Genomic DNA, 22,134 nt, shown 5'->3' on the forward strand with positions numbered 1-22,134 from the left:
CGATTGCTTTGGAATTTTGACACAACATTGCATTTGAATATGAGTATGTTTTTATATACTTATATTATATAAATGTCACCTGTGACAGGTAAAAACATGTTTTTTTTTAAACATGTTTTTACCAAAAAAAAATTATGAAAAACAAGGTCATCGTCGTAAAAGCAACACGTGCTATTGTTTTTCTATCTGCATGGGGTATTTTCTTTAGTCGTTGATCTGCACAGATAGACTAGCTGTACCAACGCGTGGCTTGGTACATCTAGTCTATCTATCTGTCTATACAGGGTGTATCGGCACGTACCCGACAAACTTTAACCAGCTATTCCTTAGCACATTTGGAGTAAAAAATGTTATGGGCGCTTTGCTGTCCGGTAACATTTTTTTTTAATAAAAAATTTATTATTCATATTTTCACCACATGTCACCAATGTTTTATCCTTTGTCAAAGTTTGAAAACCCGTCTGGCAATATTTTGTTCGAGTTTCTTTGAATAATGTACGTACGTACCTACGTTGGCGCGCTTTTACAATCACAACGAAATGGTACAGCACCATTCGTCTCATTTTTAACTATTATTATTTAGTGTGTACGAAAGAGCGAGGACACTTTTTGACGCACTTGCTAATAACAGCTGTTGAACGCGAGAAACAAGGCAAATGACAGTGACGGAGTGTGGATTTTTTATTTATTTTTTGTTTTTTATGGAAAAAAAATGTTACCGGACAGCAAAGCGCCCATAACATTTTTTACTCCAAATGTGCTGAGGAAAAGCTGGTTAAAGTTTGTCGGGTACTTGCCGATACACCCTGTATAAATAAAAATGTAAATGTTCGTTTGTTCAAAATGTTTAAATCTCCGAAAGTTCTTCATCGATTGCTTTGAAATTTTGTCACAACTTTGCATTAGAATACGCCTGTCTCTTTGTTTTATATAGATATTACCTGTGACAGATAAAAACATCTTTTCGCCATCGTAAAAGCAAAACGCTCTATTGTTTCTCAATCTGCACAGACAGACAGAGCCACAGCAACGTGTGGCGGTATACAGCTAGTATGTACAAAAAATAAAGTCAACAATACTGTTTATAAATGTTTGTAACAGCAATTCGCTGCACGGCAAACATCTAATCGGTAGCTGAACTCTGTACACACCCAAAGAAGCAATTAGTGTTGTGTTACTACTGAATTCACCGCAGCTACGATACGGTTCCACAGGTCGTTCGGCCAGAGTGGTTGACAGAGGTAGTATATACACTGCTTTTCTTACGAAACTTCACAAGAAAAAACACAAGTAATGTCAGGAGATCTTGAGAGTGAGAACTGAAGAGCCAGGCCTTCGTTTCCAATGCGACCTATCCATTGTTGAGATTCATTCAGAATACCTCTAACATCCCGGTGCCCGTAATGTGGAGTGGAGAGAATGAAAACCTTGCTCTTCAGTTCTGGCCCCCGCAAGATCACTACTTGATCTCATGACTTTTCTTGTGGGGTTCATAAATAAGCACTTTAGGTGGACACATACATACCTATCACCTCTACCAACAACTCTGGCCGAGCAATCTGTGGAACCGTACCACAGCTTCGGTGAACTCTGTAATATCTTCGGCTGAGGAACGTGTTCAGCAACCGATTAGAAGTTTACCGTAATTGCCGTGCTGCCAACGGGGGTAAATTCAACACTTATAAGTTATGTTTGTTAACTTTATTGTCAGTATTGTCGAACGTGATTCACTTCGTTTTTGTCACTAGTTCATCGTTTCAAATATATTGTTACGAAATTGAGCCCATCATTTTAAATAACCCTATATTGAAATCGGCAAATAATATTCAGTATGAAAGAAATAACGAAAATTGCTTTAGTTTATTACGCAACAAAATATTTAATTATTCGTTATTTTTTTCATCGTTTTCTTAGAAGATAATATTAATAAATATAAAGGAAACATGAAACAGAAAAAGACACAGGAAAATAAAAAGGTACCGGTCTCAACTGGGAATCGAACCTAGGATCTGTCTTACCCGGACAACGCCTCTAACCACACGGCCATTGGGACCTAATAATTTTATGTAATGTTTGTCAATCTCATATTTCAATTTCATAATTAACAATATTATCCGCAACTAATTTTTCCCTATTTCGGAGAATATATGACGCAAATGAGAATGGTAACAGAAGTCGGGGACGCCCGAGGAAGACATGGCACGATCAAGTGAATCAGATACTTGAATAGGGAATTCTCGTGCATTTTGTAAATAATTTATTTCAATAAAGATAATTATTTTATTATGTGCCTCTTTTTTTTTAAATGCATTTTCAATTTTTTGTAGTTGTTTTAAAAATTGCGTGCCATTTCGGCTCTGAAAACGGTCATGCGCCATCTTGACCGCTACGTCACAAGTGCTACGTCACACCTTTGCCGCCGCCGCCGCCATCGGTTTGCAGGATCTACTCAGGCCGGTCAACCGCGACGTCATCGTTCGCTCTTGAACGCTTGATCAATCACCGGGCGTTCTTAGCTGCATTGAAATATTTCGTTCGCGCCTGTTTTTAAAGTCATTATAACTTTAATAAATGATTTTTGAAAATTATAAAAACTATGTATACTTGTATCTGAAGTGATTCTACATATGAATAATTAATAATAAATGATTTTTTGGTGTGAAGAGAATTCCCTATTGGGCTATGTCAAGAGTCAGAATAATAGAAGAGTATGTATGAATGTGAATGAGGCAAGGAGTGTGCGCCAAGACCAAGACCGAGTTGTTTACCGGTCCGTCCTGTCTGCCTACCTCTGCGGGAAACCTTAGTTAGTTAGATATTATCTCAGATATTCCATATTTATTAATATGGGATACCTATTGACTGTTCTACCAGTATAAATAAATATTTATTTATTTATTATTATAACTTAACTTAACCCTAATATCGTCGGTTATACCCAGCAATTGATTTTTAAAAAAATACTCTCCATCTCTCCGCACACTTCCTTCATATTTAGTATATGTTTTGTTATTACTACACATACCTACGTCAAGTATTATGAATAATAATTTTCATCCCACATATTAACTAGGTACATTAACTATGTATAATTCATTACCTTATAACTTGTAGTAAAATGTACTTTGAATGTCCAAATAAAAATAAATTAAACCGTTTTGCTTTGGCTTTGTCCTTTTTTGGTAGTCTGATTTCATTGCACGTCCTTGTGTTATGTCTGTGAATGTCCTTATTACTATGTTTCTAAGGTAGATATACAGAGTTGTGTCGGACAAAGCATTATTAAATATTGTTGGAATTTCCGACTGTGATTTTCACCTAATCTAAAACTTTTCGTTCTGGAAAATAGCGAAAACCGTTCAAAGGCAGTTTCTACCGAGAAGTGGGTAGGCACCTTATATCTGCTAATTGCACGTTGCACAATCTGCACATACAATCGAGTTGATATTGTATTGTAAAACAAGTTTTGTTTGTAGAAGAAACTCAAAATATATTGTTATTAATTTCTCATAATATCGTATACTCATAGAGGTGTAACATGGCGTACATATGGCGTACACAGCGGACCATAAATAAACTACTCAGCGGACAACCAGCAATTCCTATGCTTATTTGCAGTAAAAAAGTAGATGGATTTTTTTTTTGTTTCTGGTCACTTTTTTTTTGTTTTCAGCCAATGATATTTAAAAAAATCAGTAGGTAGGTACTGGACACGCTACCACTAAAAAATGCTTGGTAGTAGATAGATAACAATGAGAAGTATTTCATTTTTCGAAATTGAAAAGAATACATTTTAATAGTAATTTCATTCAAATTAAAATCGATTTTTCAATTGGTGGTCTTCGTTATTGATGTGAAAGTTTTTTTCTTCTCTGATTTAACTCAAAATACGAACCTTAGATCCTAAAATAGGGTATTAGTTTGGGTTTTAAAAAAAATAAAAACTATTTTAATATTATTATGTCAAAATACGGTGTGAAGAAAATACGTCAAATTATCCGTTTTAACAAAAGAGCTACTAAAATGCTTTGTTTTCCATATTCCGAAACTGAAATACTTACTTTGTATTGACTGATACCAAGCCTTTTAAAATGAAAATTGCGTATTAAGCGTGTCCTTATTTGCTACACCGTTACACCCTATATAGTACTAGGAATAGTAATTAGTACCTGTCTAATGATAATGTACCAAGCAGAACTAAAAAATTTCCTAAAGAAAGTTAAGACCAGATAATACCCTTAAATAAAACCAGAATCAGAAGGACGTAAGTGAAGCAGCCGTCCACAAAAATATGCGACGCACGGTCCTGGTCCTGGACAGACCTGCGGTTGAATTTGCTCCATCAAATCTCTAAAATAAAGTGCGAATTTTAAAGTGATGGAAGTAGTGTAAAAACAATATTCGGCGCTTGGCCCGGCGTAATGGACGGACCTGCGGTCGACTTTGCCCTAGCAGGCCTATAAAATCGATATTTCCGTGGGATTTATTTTAATTATTTCAGATGAACGTTTAAGTAAAATCTCAAAAGTTTCTCCCTCGGGAAGTTACTAATTCATCTTCTAAAAATAAAATACCGCTAATTTATTAGTTTCATAAAGTTTTAAAACCGTTTTATATAAAATATTTGAATTGTAAGGTCCCGTTTTTATTAATCTTAAATATCATATATAATTTATTTTTTTATTTATTAATTTTATTTTAGTAATTTGTACATTTAAGTATACAAATTACTAATTAATTTGTTACATATAATTTTTTTTTTCTTGCTTGATGTGGCTCCTACACAACATCTTGAACTTTCCAATTGGGGCAGACTTTAGGTTTTCCGGCAGCGCATTATAGTATTTCATCCCTCTATATAGAATACTATTATTTATAGAGGGATGACTAGATGACTAGACATTTTTTGACATTTGACAAGTAGAAACATTAATTATCGTAAACATTATTATCGTTCATTAATAAAAATGGAACGATACACGCTTCAACAACGCATTGAAATTATTAAAATTCACTTGAGTGAATCAAATGCAAATCATCTTGAGTGATGAGGCCCATTTCCACCTCGGTGGCTTAGTCAACAAGCGAAATTGTCGCATCTGGGGCTCGGAAAACCCATGAGTTATTGTTGAAAAGCCTCTCTATCCTCAACGTGTGACTGTTTGGTGCGGTTTATGGTCCGGCGGAGTCATTGGACCTTACTCTTTGAAAATGAGACTGGAGCAACAGTTACGGTGAATGGATTGCGCTATCGAGAGATGATTAATGATTTTTTTATGGCCGGAATTGGATGATATTGATCTGGACAACGTTTACTTTCAACAAAACGGCGCTACGTGCCACACAAGCAACGAAACCATTGATCTTTTACGATTGAATATCAAAATAACACCTCTTATTGGAAAACCCAGTATATACAGCAGCAGTACAATAGTAAGGGGTAAGGCTCTCGACTAGCAAGGTGGAGGACGCGGATTCAAATCCCGGCGCGTAAGTTAATTTTATTTGTTTAATTTATGTTATTTCACAAAACTCATTAAAAATAATATATTTGCGGCACGTTCCAGAGTGGAAGATACTTTGAGTATCGCTCTGGTGTGTGACCACCATTCAGAATTGAAACGTTGCTTGGAATGACTTTGGCCGTGTTTGGTGACCAGATCTGAATAGCCAGGTACTTCCCCATCTTCCTCTCCCCACTACCTACAACATACTCCAATTTTGGATGCCATAGTCTCACTAGCACCAGACGGTTTGGAGCAGTTGGAACTCTTGTGCCGTTTCCGATATCCGAGCACTGTCAAAATTATTGCTTTGTGTATTTTTCCCGAAACTTACCTGATAAGGTAATAAGCATGTACATACGAGTATGCATTTGGTCGATGGTAATAAGTCACGAAACTAGAGTAAAATAAAACCATACAATAGTTTGTTTATCTTACATCGTTTCAAGACCACATTAGGTCTATTTTAAGTGAGATTTGAGCTGACAGATAGGTTACATACGTAATGTATTATAACGCGCCCGGGCCCGGGGGCTCGATGATCCAATACATATCGTGACTCCTAAAGCTGTAGATTGGATGTCCATGGCTATAGCTGCGTACGGCTATCAACAGCGTCTAGCCTTCATTCTTGACCTACATTACTTTATACACCATGCCATTTGCGAGCAGCGAGGGATTAATGATATCCTTAGATCCAGTGGCGTGTGGTTAATCATTTTGTTTATTTATTTAAACGCCCATTAGGCTTTTACGTACATAACATAGATGAATTTTATTTTTATAAGGAACACAAGTACACAATGTTTATATTAATCTTAACCCTTCAGTACTTTCATCACGTTTGTCCAGTTTGCAATGATTCCTGTGTATTTCAAATACGCTATAAACATCTTATTTTTTAAATTTTCCGTAAAAGTAAATACTGTTTCAGAAACTAGATAAAACTATCTTTACGGTGTATGATTTTAAAATAAATATTTCTTTTTCTAAATAATAAAATTTTAATATCAAAAGTGAAAAATTTTGTCAAAAATGCTATCAACATTTTTACTTATTTTTACTCCAGTGATAGAAAAATTGGGAGAACTCGATATTTAAAAAAAAACGTTTTTTCGGGGATTTCGTAAGAAAACTGTACCTCCACTTTTATATTGTTCATATGATAAAGAATAGTAAATAATTTTTAAAATTAAACCGATTGTTGAGTGCAAACTACAAAGAATTATCTGAATGAAAGAAAAACGTGGAACGAGTTATCAGCACCTGTTTTTCCTCCTTCATATAATCCGGGTCTCTTCAATACCTGCATTAATAAATCCCACCCGACAGCGCCTATCTTTACCCGCCTCACATCGCTTCCCAACCGGATTGTGACATAGCTCCCCTGCATTTACACTGTACAGTCAGAGGCGAATACAGTTATGTATTATTTCATATCTGCATGTATATTAGCTTTTTGAAACAAGCAATGTTCTTACAGTTAATCATGTCGACAAAACAAGTTTCATTCCCAGCACGAAGAATTATACATAAAATTAGTGCGAGAAGCAACTACATCAAATGGAGCACGGATCCTAGTGTCGTATTTATAATGATGTCAGAGAAGCTGTGCAATTGCGCATACCAAAAACACTACGAAAAAATGTTTTCCAATATATTATACCATTGCACGACTTATTAATTATCGGATTGTGTACTCGGTACCTTGGCTGGGAAAGAGAAGAAGAGATCGCCCACAGAGGAGGTGAGCTAACGATTTGAAGATAGCTACAGGCTGCAGGGGTGAGAGGTGAGAGTCGTCAAGATCAAAGAGCTATTCAAAATAGAATAGACAGTCCCTGTGAAACGTCGCGTAACAAAATGCTCCAATCTTCGGTCGGGTTGAAATGCACTTTCCGTTGTTATTGCAGTTACGAACCACACCGCACAAATGCATTTCATACGGCCTACTTGGTTAAAAAATCTAAATGTTTGGGGTAATTCTTGAAAACCCTGGCTGAGAATATTTTTCATAATAGATTTTTGGTTAATTTACGCTACATTTCCTAAATGGAACCGGGGGCGGCCTGTAAGATTGAAAAATAGGGAAAGCGACCTCTCTGCTGAAAAAGTTGTTCATTAGTATCATAAATTTACCCCTTGTAATAATAATAATAATAATTGTATGACTTGGATAGCGCCGTTTTTGTGCAAAATCACCTCAAGGGCGCTGTTGGGTTGTAGATACTCGTAACTAGGTAACTTCATAAACATATTTATTGGTTTTTAATACAAAAGACTTTCAAAGATTTTATGACATATAATTTTACAATGTGCCCGATGGATAGCAATGGTTCAAATATCCGACAATCTTACATACAAATATATATATTTTTTTTATTTTATTTTTATTTTTTATTTTTTTTATTTATTGCACAACAGATAGATTATCCAATTACTGTACAATTCTCAATTTGACAATCTCAACACCTATGAAGATAATTATTATACAAAAAAAACTTTAGGCTATTTAAAGAAGAATTATATATATCTAATGCTTCTGAGATTTCATTCAATAGCACCATTCCTCTTGTCATGCTATGTTGTGCTAGAATATCTGTTCTGCCGTATGGTATTTTAAATAAGTCGTGTCGACGACTACGGCTGAAGTTTTCGGGCACGTATAAACCATAGCATTCCAAGAGGAACGGGCTATCAATATAGTTATGGATTATGTTAAAACTAAGTATTGCAAGATTTGCATGACGTCTAGTTTCCAAGCTAAATCTATTTGTTGCCTCAAGTAAGTCCACATGGTGCATGAACCTTGGATAAGTTCCACGCATCCGCATATAGACATACCTGAGGAATTTTTTCTGGATTTGTTCCAGCATATTAATATACTTAGTTTGGTGCGGAGTCCACACACCACTAGCATACTCCAGCTTACTTCGTATGACGCCATCAAACATGGCTATCATTGCATCTGGGTCGTGAAATTGTTTACATTATATATATTAAAGGATAGGAAATTCAACTTTTTTTTCAGAACAATGACCCTTTCATGTATTCAGAAATTGTGTTGACAAATTTATCATATATATAGACAAATTTATCATAGCGCGTTGTAACCGTCAACACTTGTATGAAGATAAGGCTGAACTAAAATATTGTTTTGTAATTGCTCATTATAGCCGTTAACTCGCTATAGCCGTGATCGTTGTAACCAAGTTCGACTGTATTTACAATTTTTTTTTTGTAAATATTTTAGCCCACGGGGATTGGACCCTTAGTTTTTTTGCTATAATTTTATGTTTATGTGAAAATATTTTATTAGCTTTTATTTGTATTTTGTTTTTGATTTCGACCTTCCGGGTTAAATCTTCCCAACAGGAAAAACTAAACCCTTCCACAAATGATCATCTAGTCAATCCACATTATGCAAGTGCATTATATAAGCATAATAAATACAAAACAATACAAGAACAACACGTCTACTCACCAGAGATCAAATGGGAAAATAATTCACCGACTCCAGATATTTTCATATCAGAGGGTTCGGCTCCGTAGAACTCCTAACTGGACCTATAAATCCCACTGATCCCTCAATATAATTTATTTAAAAAATCTTTCGTAATCCTACATGTATTTAAAATTACTGAATTTTATTTTTTTTTGTTTATATTTTATTATTTATATATGTAAAAAAATTTATTAGTTTTCAAAAATAAATAAATATTGATTGGTTGTCTCGACTTAATAGTCAAAAGTACCATGCCAGAGGTGACATTGTTTTCCATTCAAATCTACAAATAAGGCATTTTTATTTGAAAGTGTGTTGTGTGTGTGCATTAATTTTTCAATGCTAGGTGCCTACTGTATTGTTTTGCTTCGAAACATTAAAAAAAAACTTTTCGCTCTTTTTATGACTGTAACTTTTTGCAAAAGAGAATAATTTGAATGTCGCGAAGTCTTAAAAGGGTTTTTTGTATTAGGCAATTCACCCTAAAGAGAGTGCTTTGTCTTAAAATGGTTAATAATTGATTTATTTAACTAATTTAACGAAAGTCACAACTTACCCTTGGTAAAATTGAAATGCACACCACTGCTTAGAGCACTGATTTTTTTATTTATTTTTTTGTTGCTAAATGATAATATCACGCTATCAATGGGAATGGTCAGCGAAAAACATTAAAATACGGTCAGTTGTCAAGCAATTGCAAATTAAGTCCAACGAATCTAATTTTCCGGTTAAAATTTTCATTAATTTTGCTTTAATTTTTAACACTATTGTGACATAAATAGTAAAAACCAGTGTAATAGCAAAACTTTGATGTAAAATAATAAAAAAAAAACAAACAAGGACTACTTACTAGTTACTTTAATTGTATAAAATCGAAAGCCGTTAAAATTGACCTTGAACGGAAAGCCCTGGAGTACAAAAAATATTTAATTTAAGTTGTTCGAATAACTCCAAACATTAATAGGTATACCCTCTTAGACAGGGCCGGCCCTGAGCCAAACCGCGCCTGGCGCGAGTATAATTTTGGCACTCCTTGTCAAAATCAGTAGACACCTAGGTAGGTGGCTACTGTAATCAATAATGTTCGAATGAGTTGTATTTTTGTGTAGCGCCATTTTGATGAAAATTAGTTATCAAGGGCGGTGTGTTAGAACTGTTAGGTGTCAGGTATTATCAGCGTCTTGGAAATTCGGCGCCCGGAGCGGACTGCTCTGCCGGCCCTGCTTTTATTCAATACCCTGCGGGTATTTTTTAGCCATTGTATACCCAATATAGAATATTGATAGGTGTACCTATCAACGCATCAGAAGCGGACTAAGAAACTAATTAAGCCCGAAAATGGGTAAATAAGGTTAAAATATTACTTCTTCTTCATATAGTTGGCGAAAGCATAGTGGCTACATAGAATAATGTAATATCTAATAATTAAATATTAATGTTGCAGGAAACGGAATAGCTTGTCTAACACACATGGATATGCATTTTTTGTTTAAATACCACATAGGGCCGGTCCTATGCGGGCGCAATTGGAGCAGTCCGCTCCGGGCGCCGAATTTTCAAGACGCCAAGGCGCTGATAATACCTAATACCTAACAGTCCTAACACATCGCTCTTGAGTTTATTTTTCACAAAAACGGCTCTACACAAACAAACAAAGCATCCGAATATTATTGAGAACAGTAATCAGTAATCACCTACCGACGTCTACCGGTTTTCACAAGGGGCGTCAATATTTATCTCGCTTGCGGCGCCGCGCCGTTTGGCTCAGGGCCGGCCCTGCCTCCACACATGGAGATGACGAAATCAAATGCTATCAAAAGACAAATGTTTGAAAGGTGCATTATCCTCAGAAAAAAATGTCGGGGTTTTTTTTCTAATCTAAGCGAAAGCAAAAAACTTTTCGTTTGAGAACACAAGTAATTTTCTTTTTTTTTTACCCAAATAATCTTTCGTATCGACACACATTTTTTAAAGACATATACATTCCCGTGTTACAAATAATAACCTAAAAATATTTTTAAAACTCATATTGATTTCATTGCAAGCGAAAGCCGTTGCTTGTGCAATGTTGGAGGACTAAGTTAGAGAGGAATTGAACCCACGGCGCGTCGCATGAGTAGGCATTAGACCCATTTGTCAACTCGGCACTTACCGGTCGTACTTTTACTGATTACTATAATTAAGATGTTTTTAATTTATTTTTATATTGACGAGTAAATTTACTATAACGATTTAAAATGTGACATGTTCGTTTGTATTCATGAATTCGCCTGCGTTGACGTCCCGCCGCACAATGGGCTGAAAATCGCCTTTCATAGACATAGAGACTTGAAATTTCAAGGGTATTTTTTTGGAAAGAAATGGATTCTGCTCATTACTATGCTATAAAATTTCGTATGAAGCAATTGCCTGTACAAATGAAGGAGTTATCATTTTTTTAAGAAAAAATTGTATGGCACTGACATTAAAAATGAGGCTATCTCTGGAATCATAAGGTTGGCCATTATATCCCTACACACAGATATACTAATATTTATTTGTATTTTTTTGACATACTTCGTATTGTGGCGCAACTTGCGATATTTTTTTTTTATCCTCAAAGTTGAAATATTTTTTTATGTTGATGATTAATTTTAATGCTTAAATGCTTTACATATGAGTATGCTTTGTCTAGTTTACAATATTTTATTGACACTGCAAGCCAAAACAGTTTAAGAAATCACAAAAGTTAAAAGGCGATTTTCAGCCCACTGTGCGCCGGGCGACGTTGGTAACAGCTGTCTTACCAGACATTGGCATTTTTAAGTCATGATGACGTGATGACGTTGTAGCCAGTCCGAACCGTTGCGGAATGCGCGGTTTTAGATCCCTTTTCAAATCAATTATGATGAATGAAAATATTCAAATTACATATTTTTAGTACGATAATCATAATAAACAGAAAAATAATGACCTCTCTTCCACTCATTAAAGCTGATGAAAATACCCCATTACTCCCTATCACATCCCTGGGGGTGATGGGACTCATTGGGACGTTCCAATCGTATAATGCATTATATTTATTACAATATAGATTGTTTAGAAGTGTCGGCCGATTTCTGAATGTGTATGAACGGTCCCCTTCTCCGAGTCCTAGTCACCGGCTCAGACAAAAGGCGGCGACAGAATCTCAAAATCTCTCACACTCATTCCTTCAGTCTTTCACCGGCGCGTGAGTAAATCGCAGGCTCTATTCAACCTTGCTTTGGGCCGCCCTGACCAACACCGACAGTAATAATTATAATTTATTAAATATTCTGCGAGAATTCAAGTGCTTACTTGTATAATTATTACAGCATAACCAGCGCACAATTTTACCGACTACCTTATAATAAAAATATAGTATAAGCTTAGAACGTTGATAAATTTTGAATTTTAAACTTTGATAAAGTGCTAAAAATGCCCAGAGTTCAAATAGGTACCTACCCTCGTATTCAATAATTTTACGTGAAAACAGGTACCCGTCTGAGTACTTCCGCCCAACATTGTGTTTATATTAATGTAAGTACATAGGTCTGCGCGCAATTCGTAACTTATTTGTATCGATTATGTGTATAATACTAAAATAATGATTTCCTTACGCATTTCCTGTTGTGTCCATAAAATGAGACCTTGAGTGATGATTCTATGATTGCAAAGATCGCGTAGTAAGTGTGTTTACAAGTTTACGTACCTTTGGGCACACCGAATAAATAAATCAATAGGAGTGTCTTATCGGCGTGTCAGTGTGGTAAATTTTTATTTGCTTGAATTAATTAAAAAATTTCCAGTATCGAATTCTTCGTATCGATCTTGTCTTGATAAATATTACATTGGCGACATCAGTTTTGTTTCAAATTGATACTTCTAGGGGTTGTCTATTCTGTGTTCAGGCAGGTGTTTAGTTTATGCACCGTTGTTTGTTAGTAGGTACCTGCTACGTAGTTGCACCATGAACTCCGTGGCCGAGGGGTAAGGCTCTCGACTAGCAAGCTGGAGGTTGCGCATATAAAACGCGGCGTGCGCAAGTAAATTTTTTTTGATTAATTTGTGTTATTTCACAATTTACTCATTTGAAATAAAATACATGGACGATATACGATCGCCCTGGTGTAATTCTACCATTCAGAATTGAAACGTTGATTTAGATGGCTTTGGCCGTGTTTGGTGACCAGATCTGCATAGTCAGGTATTTCCATCTCCTTCCTTCATCTTCCCCATCTCCTTCCCTCCCCCATTACATTACGAAAAAAATACTGCTCGATCTGAGAGAATTCTATCGATTTTTTAAGTGTAGGTACCGAAGAGGCAATTTCGAAACACTGCTTTCGTAATTATTATTCAGTCAAAACTATTATTTTTATTTCCGTGTCATCGTATCCTTGGCATTTAGTGGGTAGGTACACTGCAAAGAGTGACCATTAAATGTTTTTTGATCGTGTATTTGTTGACAACATGTGATATTAATATATTTGATTTGTTCTAATCGTGATGTTCGAAAATTAACATCAAATAATATTATTTTCTGAGAAAATGTAAATTTTTTTGTCGGTTGGCTTAAAATTCGTGATGTTATTCTAAAAGTGTGAATTAATACGACATAACCATTAGTTACGAGTCAAACCAAGAAAATAAATACATACATAACAGAAAATAAATATAATTTTCTGCTTATTACCCTCAAATTACGCAACATCGAACAAACCACAAATCTCTCCGTGACCCTACATTAAACTTAAGTTTCCCTCCAATATTCCTCCAGAAGTGGCCAATTTTCTTTTTCGGGAAGTTAGTGATTGTATTTTACCACGGGTAGAAAACAATTTTTTTTTTGTCTGTATATACTACGGGTAGGTAGGTATGTACTCGACATAATATCTGTCTTTATCAGGTTACGGTAGATAGATTAAAGGCGTATCATGTTGCTCGAATTGGAATAAATCGATAAACACACGTCGGTAAACAAACAAACAAAAAAACAGTCGACAAAGCAACCAGTGTCTATTTATAACTTGTGAAAAATAACATAAATTAATAATGTACGCATTATTGCGTTTCATAATTAGTAGTTACTGTCCTTATTAGCGAATTTCAATTCCGCTATTTTTTATTTAGTTGAGTTTTTAATACAACAGGACTGGGAGGATAATGCAATCCCAGTTGCCATAATACATGATATATATACAGGGTGTCCGGAAACTCGTAGTACAAGCGGGAAACTGGTGAATCTACATCACATTTGGAGTCGATTTTGTAGTATATTTTTTTTTTTATTTGAGCTTTCGTTATCGAGTAAATCGAGTTTGAAGTTGATTTTTTTTTTTTTTTTTTTTAATCAAATTCTTATAAATTATTACTGAAGATCAAAGTACCCAACTAATTAAAACTATTTGAAAGTAAAACAAATGAAGAAACTCGGATTTGAAGCATTATTTTGAAATCACCCTTCATTTAACCCGGTGTAATCATAAAATATTTCTGCTCTGCAGGGTTAAAACATCTGTTATTCAACCCTAAACACCAGAAAAAACTTTAACCCTAAAATAGCCGAAAAATATTTTTTTTTGGTTTTTTTTTTTTTTTTGAAAATGCTCAAATCAAAAAACTTTATGTTTTTTTGGGTTCCCCATGTGGTGTAGATTCTTCAGTTTCCCGCTTGTACTACGAGTTTCCGGACACCGTGTATATATCCTACAATTATTAAATTAACAGAAAAAATAAATATAAAATTAAAAAACATAATGGGTAGCTAGTGATAACATCAAATAAATACGTCATATTAATAAGTTAAATTTAAATAAAAATTGGGTGGGCGTTTTTGTGATCTCACAGAATACTCCCGTGGTAACAAAATGGCAAAATAGTACAATGATCTAATCAAGTTTTATAATTAATTATTATTTTCACAAACCTATATACGAACCGCCCATGATTTCACACCATTTTACGCTGATCGATCATTGTTCACTCCCCCAAGTGCAAAATATTATCTGAAACAAATAGCAACATGTACCTGGTAAGTACCTACCTATATAATGTATGTATTAGTTGTAAAAAGGCAGCAGTATTATTTGTTGTTCGGTTCGCTAAGGTCGTAATCTAAAATATTATTTTCCGTTGTCTTCCGTGATTGGCATTGTGTTATACCAAATACTCTATTGTAGGATATTTGCTTATCCCTCTGGTTAGATAGGTCCTAATAATAATCTAAGGTAGGTACATACTTAAATAATTAACACGTAATTTTCTTGAATTATTATAAATCGGTATTTATCTATGGTGATAAAAAATTAACCGCCCAATTCAGTGTCAAAGTGACAACTGGTATTTGTTATTTTTGAAAGATAACAATGATTAATAATATTGTTCCAGAAATCAGTGTGTAAAATAATAAACATTTTTTGATTAATTACACGTTCGTGATAAAGTTTATCGCCTGTGACAATGTTTTAATTGCAACATCGATGGTAAATCTGCATGCATAATAAATAAAAACAGTTTGATTGCAAAAGTGACCCGACTGGCATCGTAAATTACTTTTTGATCTAGATTAGGCAATCGGTCGGTTGTCTGAAGCAAGAACCAGTCGGGGATTAGTTTGGTGAATTAAGCGTTGGTTCGTCACACCTGGCCAGCTGGACACCTGGACATCTGGACATCTGGACACCTGGAGCTGGACCCCTGGACTCAGCGGAGATGGATGAGAACGACATGGCGCTGGCTCGGGCTATGGTGGGGGCCTCCACGGACGATGGGTCTCCTGGAGCCTCTCCAGCACCCCTGAGGAAGACCTTCGCCTCCCAACTACAGGAGAAACTCAAGACCTTTAGGTAGGATATTTTTCTTCACTTTTAAGAATGAATTAAACCTAAGTTTTTTGTAAATTTTACCTTCTTACCAGATAATGTGTTCATATATTTATAAAAAAATAGTATATAATCTATCGTATGTAGTTTCTCCAGAATAGCTACTTATATTCAGAGAAACGTTTTTTTCTCAAATGTTAAGAAAACTTTTTTTATATTTTCCATAGTGATTTCCATTGCATAAAAAAATAAAGAAAACGCACAACAAACTGGCCGCTCTTTACGAAACGAAATTCAAGAAATCATCTCATCGTTTATTTTGTCAATCGAATAAGATGTATTAGTAAGAACATTTATTACGATCATAGACTAATATTACGATGCAAAAAGTATGTTTATAATGTGTCTATCGGCCACGACTTAGTTCAACGGATACAATTTTTTCGAGCATACAAAGAAAATATAAAACGAAATAATGACAGAATACATTAAATGAAACTGGTAGGAATTAGGAATCTCCAGAGTCGTGCTATGGCTTTTCTTTTCAGACAAAATGGGATGTTTTCCGGTTATTTGCGTCCATTTTTCTGCCAACTCGAAAACAATGGTATACTTTTCTTCATACTTATTATATCCACTGTAATAAAGTAGGAACCTATTTTTGGTTAGGATAGATTGGGTTAAATAGTACCTATACTTTTTTAGTTGTTATTTAATTAATTTAATTTAAATGGTGAGACTCTTTCATCTGTTACCATTTGCATGTTGGCTTGTGAACATAGGTAATCTGCATGTATATAATATTTTTATAGTTTTCGTCATCGAGAAAAAATATGACAAGAAAAAAATGCATACAAAAATGTGTATGGCCATACCCCAATGTTTCAACGTTTTGTGTAAATGTTTCGTGAAAACAAAAACATTTTGTCCGCCGCCAATGTTTTGGTTTTTGTGTCGTGTATTGAAAACAATGAACGAATGAAAAATGTGTATTTCCGAATAACATTTTTTATTCTATCTGAATATATTATTATTCTTCTCATAATGTTTTTCATCGGAGTTCCTTATTCACATCAGGAACCATCGAGAATCAGAGATATTGTATGACCTTTATAACCACTTTGACAAACGATTTCTTGGAAATACTTAGGTAAGTAATTTGTTCACAATTGATTTATAATAAGCAATCATCAATAATATGAATATTAATAATATAATATTACGTAAAATATATGGAATTAATTTCAGTTTTTGGAAGGATAATAAAATTTTAACAACTTTTTTATCAATATTCTGAGGGTTTTTTATGGGGGTAATTCAGCATTCAACATTTTTTTAACTGATTATTCAAAAGCTATGTACATACTCCATATGAATATGAATAAATAGGTTTGTCCGTATAACTCAATTCTTTCAAGAAAGGCATAGAAATACAATATTGGATTGAATCACCCACAAAATCACAAATGGTGCTCGTGAGGCACTTTAATTTGTTTATCTGGAATGATTCCTAGCACTTCTAGCTTTCTATATATTTGAAACTAAACTGGTTGTATCTTTAATTTTATGGTTTATTTGTAGAATATTAAAAAAATAATAGAATTGTTTTTCCAATCAATTACAGCCATACTAATAAAAATATCACTTCAAAACCGTTAAACGGTGTTTTTTTTACACATTGTACAAATACTGTACAATTTGTAATTCGTATTATTACAAATAAAAAATGTCTGTAACTGGCTGCGTTGCTGCGTAAGATCTGACAACATAACCCTTTTGCAGACTCACGCATGCATCTGATGCGCCATATGCATATTTTCGACGGGAAAATTACAGCTCTGATTTGTAATTTGTCATGTGTAATTTAAAACGTGTTTTCGTTAATAATCTAAATTCTCATTACCAATTCAATATTATATTAGTATGATTCAATATATTTACTATTATTTGTGTTATTTTTAGTCGATTAATAATGTCACATTGTGAACATTGTTTCATGTTACCGGAAAAGAGAGGTTATTTGGTACATCACTTTTGCCGCGTGAATTTAATATAACTTCCATGAAAGTAATGTTTTTTAGTAACATAAATACCCTCTGCATATGTTCTGCATATATAATTTGTACATACAAAAAAATAAACGTGTCAAAATTAATCCAAAATATCTGATTTTTGGTTGTCCTCTGGGAATTGTTATTATAATTTTAATTGTATGAACGAGATAAAAAGTGAAGTAACTACTTTCTTGCAAATTCTTTCAAATTGACTGTATTTTGAATTCTGTAAATTTTTTCGAAGTTTCGCTCAAAAACATTTTTCGTCTGTGAAATGAAAATATTTAACTTTTTTTATATGCATTGAAGTAGGTATATTTCAAATACAAAAATCTAAAAGGTAATTTTATCTAGTTTTGTTTTTACGGCATCTTCAATATGAAGAAAAATATAGAACATTTTAAAAATACCTTGAAAAAATTCCGAAATTCTATTAGAAATTATTATTTTTTCTTATTTATACAACAGATAAACAACCCCCTTTGACTGGATAAGCGATGTATCTATCATGTATCTTTCCGCATCCAATATTATGTCTCTTTCTATTTTATGTTTCAATTAGTAAGTTTTTCACATAAACGGTCGTTCATCAATTGAATAAAATTTTCAATACGTTTTTTAGTAAGACCGTTAGTATTTTTTAAAATTTAATTAAAACAATATGTGCTCTATTTAATTCAGGTATTCATTCTGCTTGATTACTTTCTTTTTATTTTGTCTTACTTATAAATTCAAGGATAAAATTATACAGTTTCTATAACTTTGAAAGCTTTTCAAAGTTGAGTTAAAAAGATAGTGCCGACTACCCACCACGTTTTGTAATAGTTTTTCTAACAAATAAAGTCAATGTTGCACGCTGTTGAAAGGTTACACGGGATCAGGCACAGTATTGTAGTATGTACTTACACATCTAAATCCAAAATTTTCTCATTATAAATTAATATTTTGACCGGTCGATGGCCGAGTTGACATCGCGCTTGGGTCCCACTCAGGCGTAGTGTGTTCAATTCCTCGGCTGGCTAAGTCCTCCATCACAACACAAGCAACATTTTCAGCTTACTGTGGTGGTAGTAGGAGATTTTCTGATTGTCAGGTTATTTTTAACCCGGGAATGTTTATCTTTCTTTTTAAAATAATAATAATAATAATATTAATAGGTACAAAGGCTTGTCTAAAACTGAATGCGAGTAGGTACTTTATTTATAAATAGAGATCATGCTAAAATAATTTCTTTACGGAAATGGACTAATATCTCACCATCAAAATAATATACAACATTCTAAATAATATATTTAGAAATTATGACGGTTTTCCTGACTTTTCACTAGCCGAGAATAAATCAAACACAACACTGGTGTTAGAGAGTCAGACCTGAATAATAATTGTGAATAATGAATAATAATTAAGCGAGTAGATTCTCTGTGAAAAGTGCGGTGTGTACATGGGCATCCAAACTGATAGACTTGCCCTTACATGAAATTTGGGTATCCTTTCGAAGAGCTGGAGGCAAACTACGCGACCATATTTTTGGCACCATGAGGTTTCGATAATGTTTGAATAAACTGTCACAGACATCAGTCGCACAACGAAATGACCAAACCCTGCGCAGAAAAGTTGAGTTCGCTAAAGTAATGACTGCTTTACACCATACTTTTTTTCATGCCGATCACCAAATCGGGACACACACGAACAAAATTCGCTTTACACGATCATTATTTTCATACTTCGATTTTATATAGTTAGTTGCCATTAGAGAAGAAATAATATTTTGAGATGTTACTAAATCGTCAAAAAATGGCAACACCTTGAACATAACCATAGATCACAATCATAGAATGCATAAAATCATCTGTCACTGTCATTTGCAAGCTTTGTCAAGTGTTTTCTCATTACTATTACCCAATCGATGTTTTTGTCTACCCGTTCGTCTTTGAACCTTTGTCGTAATGATTTTTTTAGGTACCTATGCCTGATCATAGTATCTTGATCGGTACGATATACGTATAATATATGAGGTGTAACTACCAAAACACAACACCGCTATGCGCTAGCGCTGATGCCAAAGCAACAGTTCTCACAACCATTTTTCCATAAATAAACAACTCACTCTGTTTCTATCCATTCATTAAATTATGTTACAATATCAGGTTAACACGTATATTCTTTATTTTATGAGTTAACTGTACGTATGTAAAGTTCTCGTGTATTATTTACTAAAAAGAACATTTACAATATCTAACAGTAATACATAATATGCAAAATCGGTATTAAATACATATTTAAGTTAATACTTAAACTTTTATTTTAAATACAAAATTTCACTTGATATAGTTATGTCAAACAATAAGAGATGGCACAAAAAATGTCATTCATCAAACATACACGCGAAATTCACAAATACCTAACAGTAATACACATTCACAATCAGGAATAAATATATAAAGTACTCTTTCTATTAATATTTACAATATAAAACTGAATAAACTAGCTACATTTTCGCGTTATATAAAGACGTAAATCAGTGCCAGGTGGCAGAGTTAAATAAAGTCCGCCATCTTAAAATCTACGAAAATCGAGAGTACCAACACACGTTTCTCACGGTACTACCAAAACAGAACACGTCCCTTTTTTCATCCCGATTGAAAAAAACTGGATGAAAAAGGTGTCATGTAAAACGGCCATAAGGCAAAATTTTGCAACGCAGTACACTGTGGGACTTTTCTACATATGATCTGAATATTCATTTTTAAATTAACCGCCTGGTATAGCGACGTCAAAAATTTGTTAATTATAACACATTTGTAAAAGTGTCTAACTAAATAGTGTAACAAAATATTCTATTTTGGAAACGAGCCTGAACTTTACCCGATTTGGGATTTGTAGTCAATTTGCGTGCCATTGTAAAAAGCCTAATTCGTAAGCAGATTTTATGCAATGCGAGTTGCCTGTCTACAGTCAGATTCATTTCTTGACAAATCGCAGAAAGGGAGACGGTCACGCCACCTCCCCCGCTCCTCACAAATTGGTTAGTTCCCCTTTCCCTGGTTGGGTGGTCTACCAATTTGAATTTCTATGGGTAAATACTAAGACGTATGATTGAGTGTTTTGCAAGAGATGTTTTGTAAGTTACATTGGTTACTCACACTACTTGGTAGTTGGCAGTGTTGGCCAGTGTTCAAGAAGCTTCCGATTTTTCGGGATATCTCCCGATTTTTCTCGACTCGTCGTTATGGTGTCAACATAATATGACTGGTTTGCCCAGTACTAACTGAAGTCCTTTCTTTATATCAAGCCAATTGTTCGATCCCTTTCCACGTGTTTTCTTAAAATTGCGATTGTGTGCGTTGTGTGTCTGATTATCCCATGGACCTAAAAACCCCTGGACAGAGCAATTCGAGAACAGTTTGAAGCCGCGGGGTAAGGGAGAAGATGTATGAAAAATTCCAAAACCTGAAAAAAAAAATTTATGACGTATACCATTCCTTATCTTATCAATTAACCCCAAAAAAATTTAAGCCGTTATAAATGCACTAACACAAAAATAAAATTATAATAGTTCATTGTGCACCACTTTGCATGCAAATCAGTTCAAAAGTTAGTCATACAAGATGGCTGCCAGACAATTTCCCCTCACCCTAGATTTGGCTTCAATGCCGCTCATATAAAATCGCACTAATGCTCTGTCCAGGGCTTTTTAAGTCCATGAATTATCCGCGGTGTATAAGTGGTATATCTATGTGTCTGCCCAACGGTCAAATAATTTATTGTATTTGCAAATTTTTATTTTTGATAAAATTCAATTGTGAAATTCACAATTGCTAAGCAGTGTTTCCCAAACTACGGGTAAGCGACCCAGCACCGGGCCATGAAAGAAAAATTCCGGGTCGCGTACATTCCGTCACAAACGACTAACTAAATCGACCGAAATCTACAGAAAATCATTTCTCAATTTTTTGATCTCACGACACCATCTGTTATTTTGCTACATGAACTATGCGTTTTTTTTTTAAATATAATTTTGCGAATATTTATAGTTCCATTTTGGAGTGTTTTCTCTCCCGACTGCCTTCGTGCATTGTAACCGGTAATTTAGGCTTTTTAGATATTATAAGTACATTTATAACAATGGAAAAAGTTTCTTTCCAGAGTGCCCAAGAAACAACAACTTTATAGATGCATCTTTCACAACATTAATATTGCATTCAGAACATTGAAATTGTCTTTCCATAGCAACAACGTGATTCTTT

The 22,134-nt window shown here is 34.3% G+C and overlaps 1 protein-coding gene across 2 annotated transcripts in view; it reads left to right on the top strand.

Annotated features, from left to right (window-relative positions):
* The first annotated feature begins 12,232 nt into the window (after nt 1-12,232).
* Nucleotides 12,233-22,134, top strand: part of LOC149426506 (NAD kinase-like) — a 94,941-nt gene continuing 85,039 nt past the window's right edge. Inside the window, exons 1-2 of one of the 2 annotated variants that reach the window (XM_089631288.1) lie at nt 12,233-12,279; nt 15,400-15,857. In XM_089631288.1, coding sequence (XP_089487414.1) covers nt 15,724-15,857 — 134 coding nt within the window. In that variant the 5' untranslated portion in view covers nt 12,233-12,279; nt 15,400-15,723. Of the gene's footprint in view, nt 12,280-15,109; nt 15,858-22,134 lie in introns of those variants that run through there. The other variant, XM_089631279.1, reaches the window with a different exon arrangement.

This window comes from Hesperophylax consimilis, chromosome 1, assembly GCF_061612785.1.
Source record: "Hesperophylax consimilis isolate HC1 chromosome 1, BYU_Hcon_1.0, whole genome shotgun sequence".
NCBI classification, from domain to species: domain Eukaryota; kingdom Metazoa; phylum Arthropoda; class Insecta; order Trichoptera; family Limnephilidae; genus Hesperophylax; species Hesperophylax consimilis.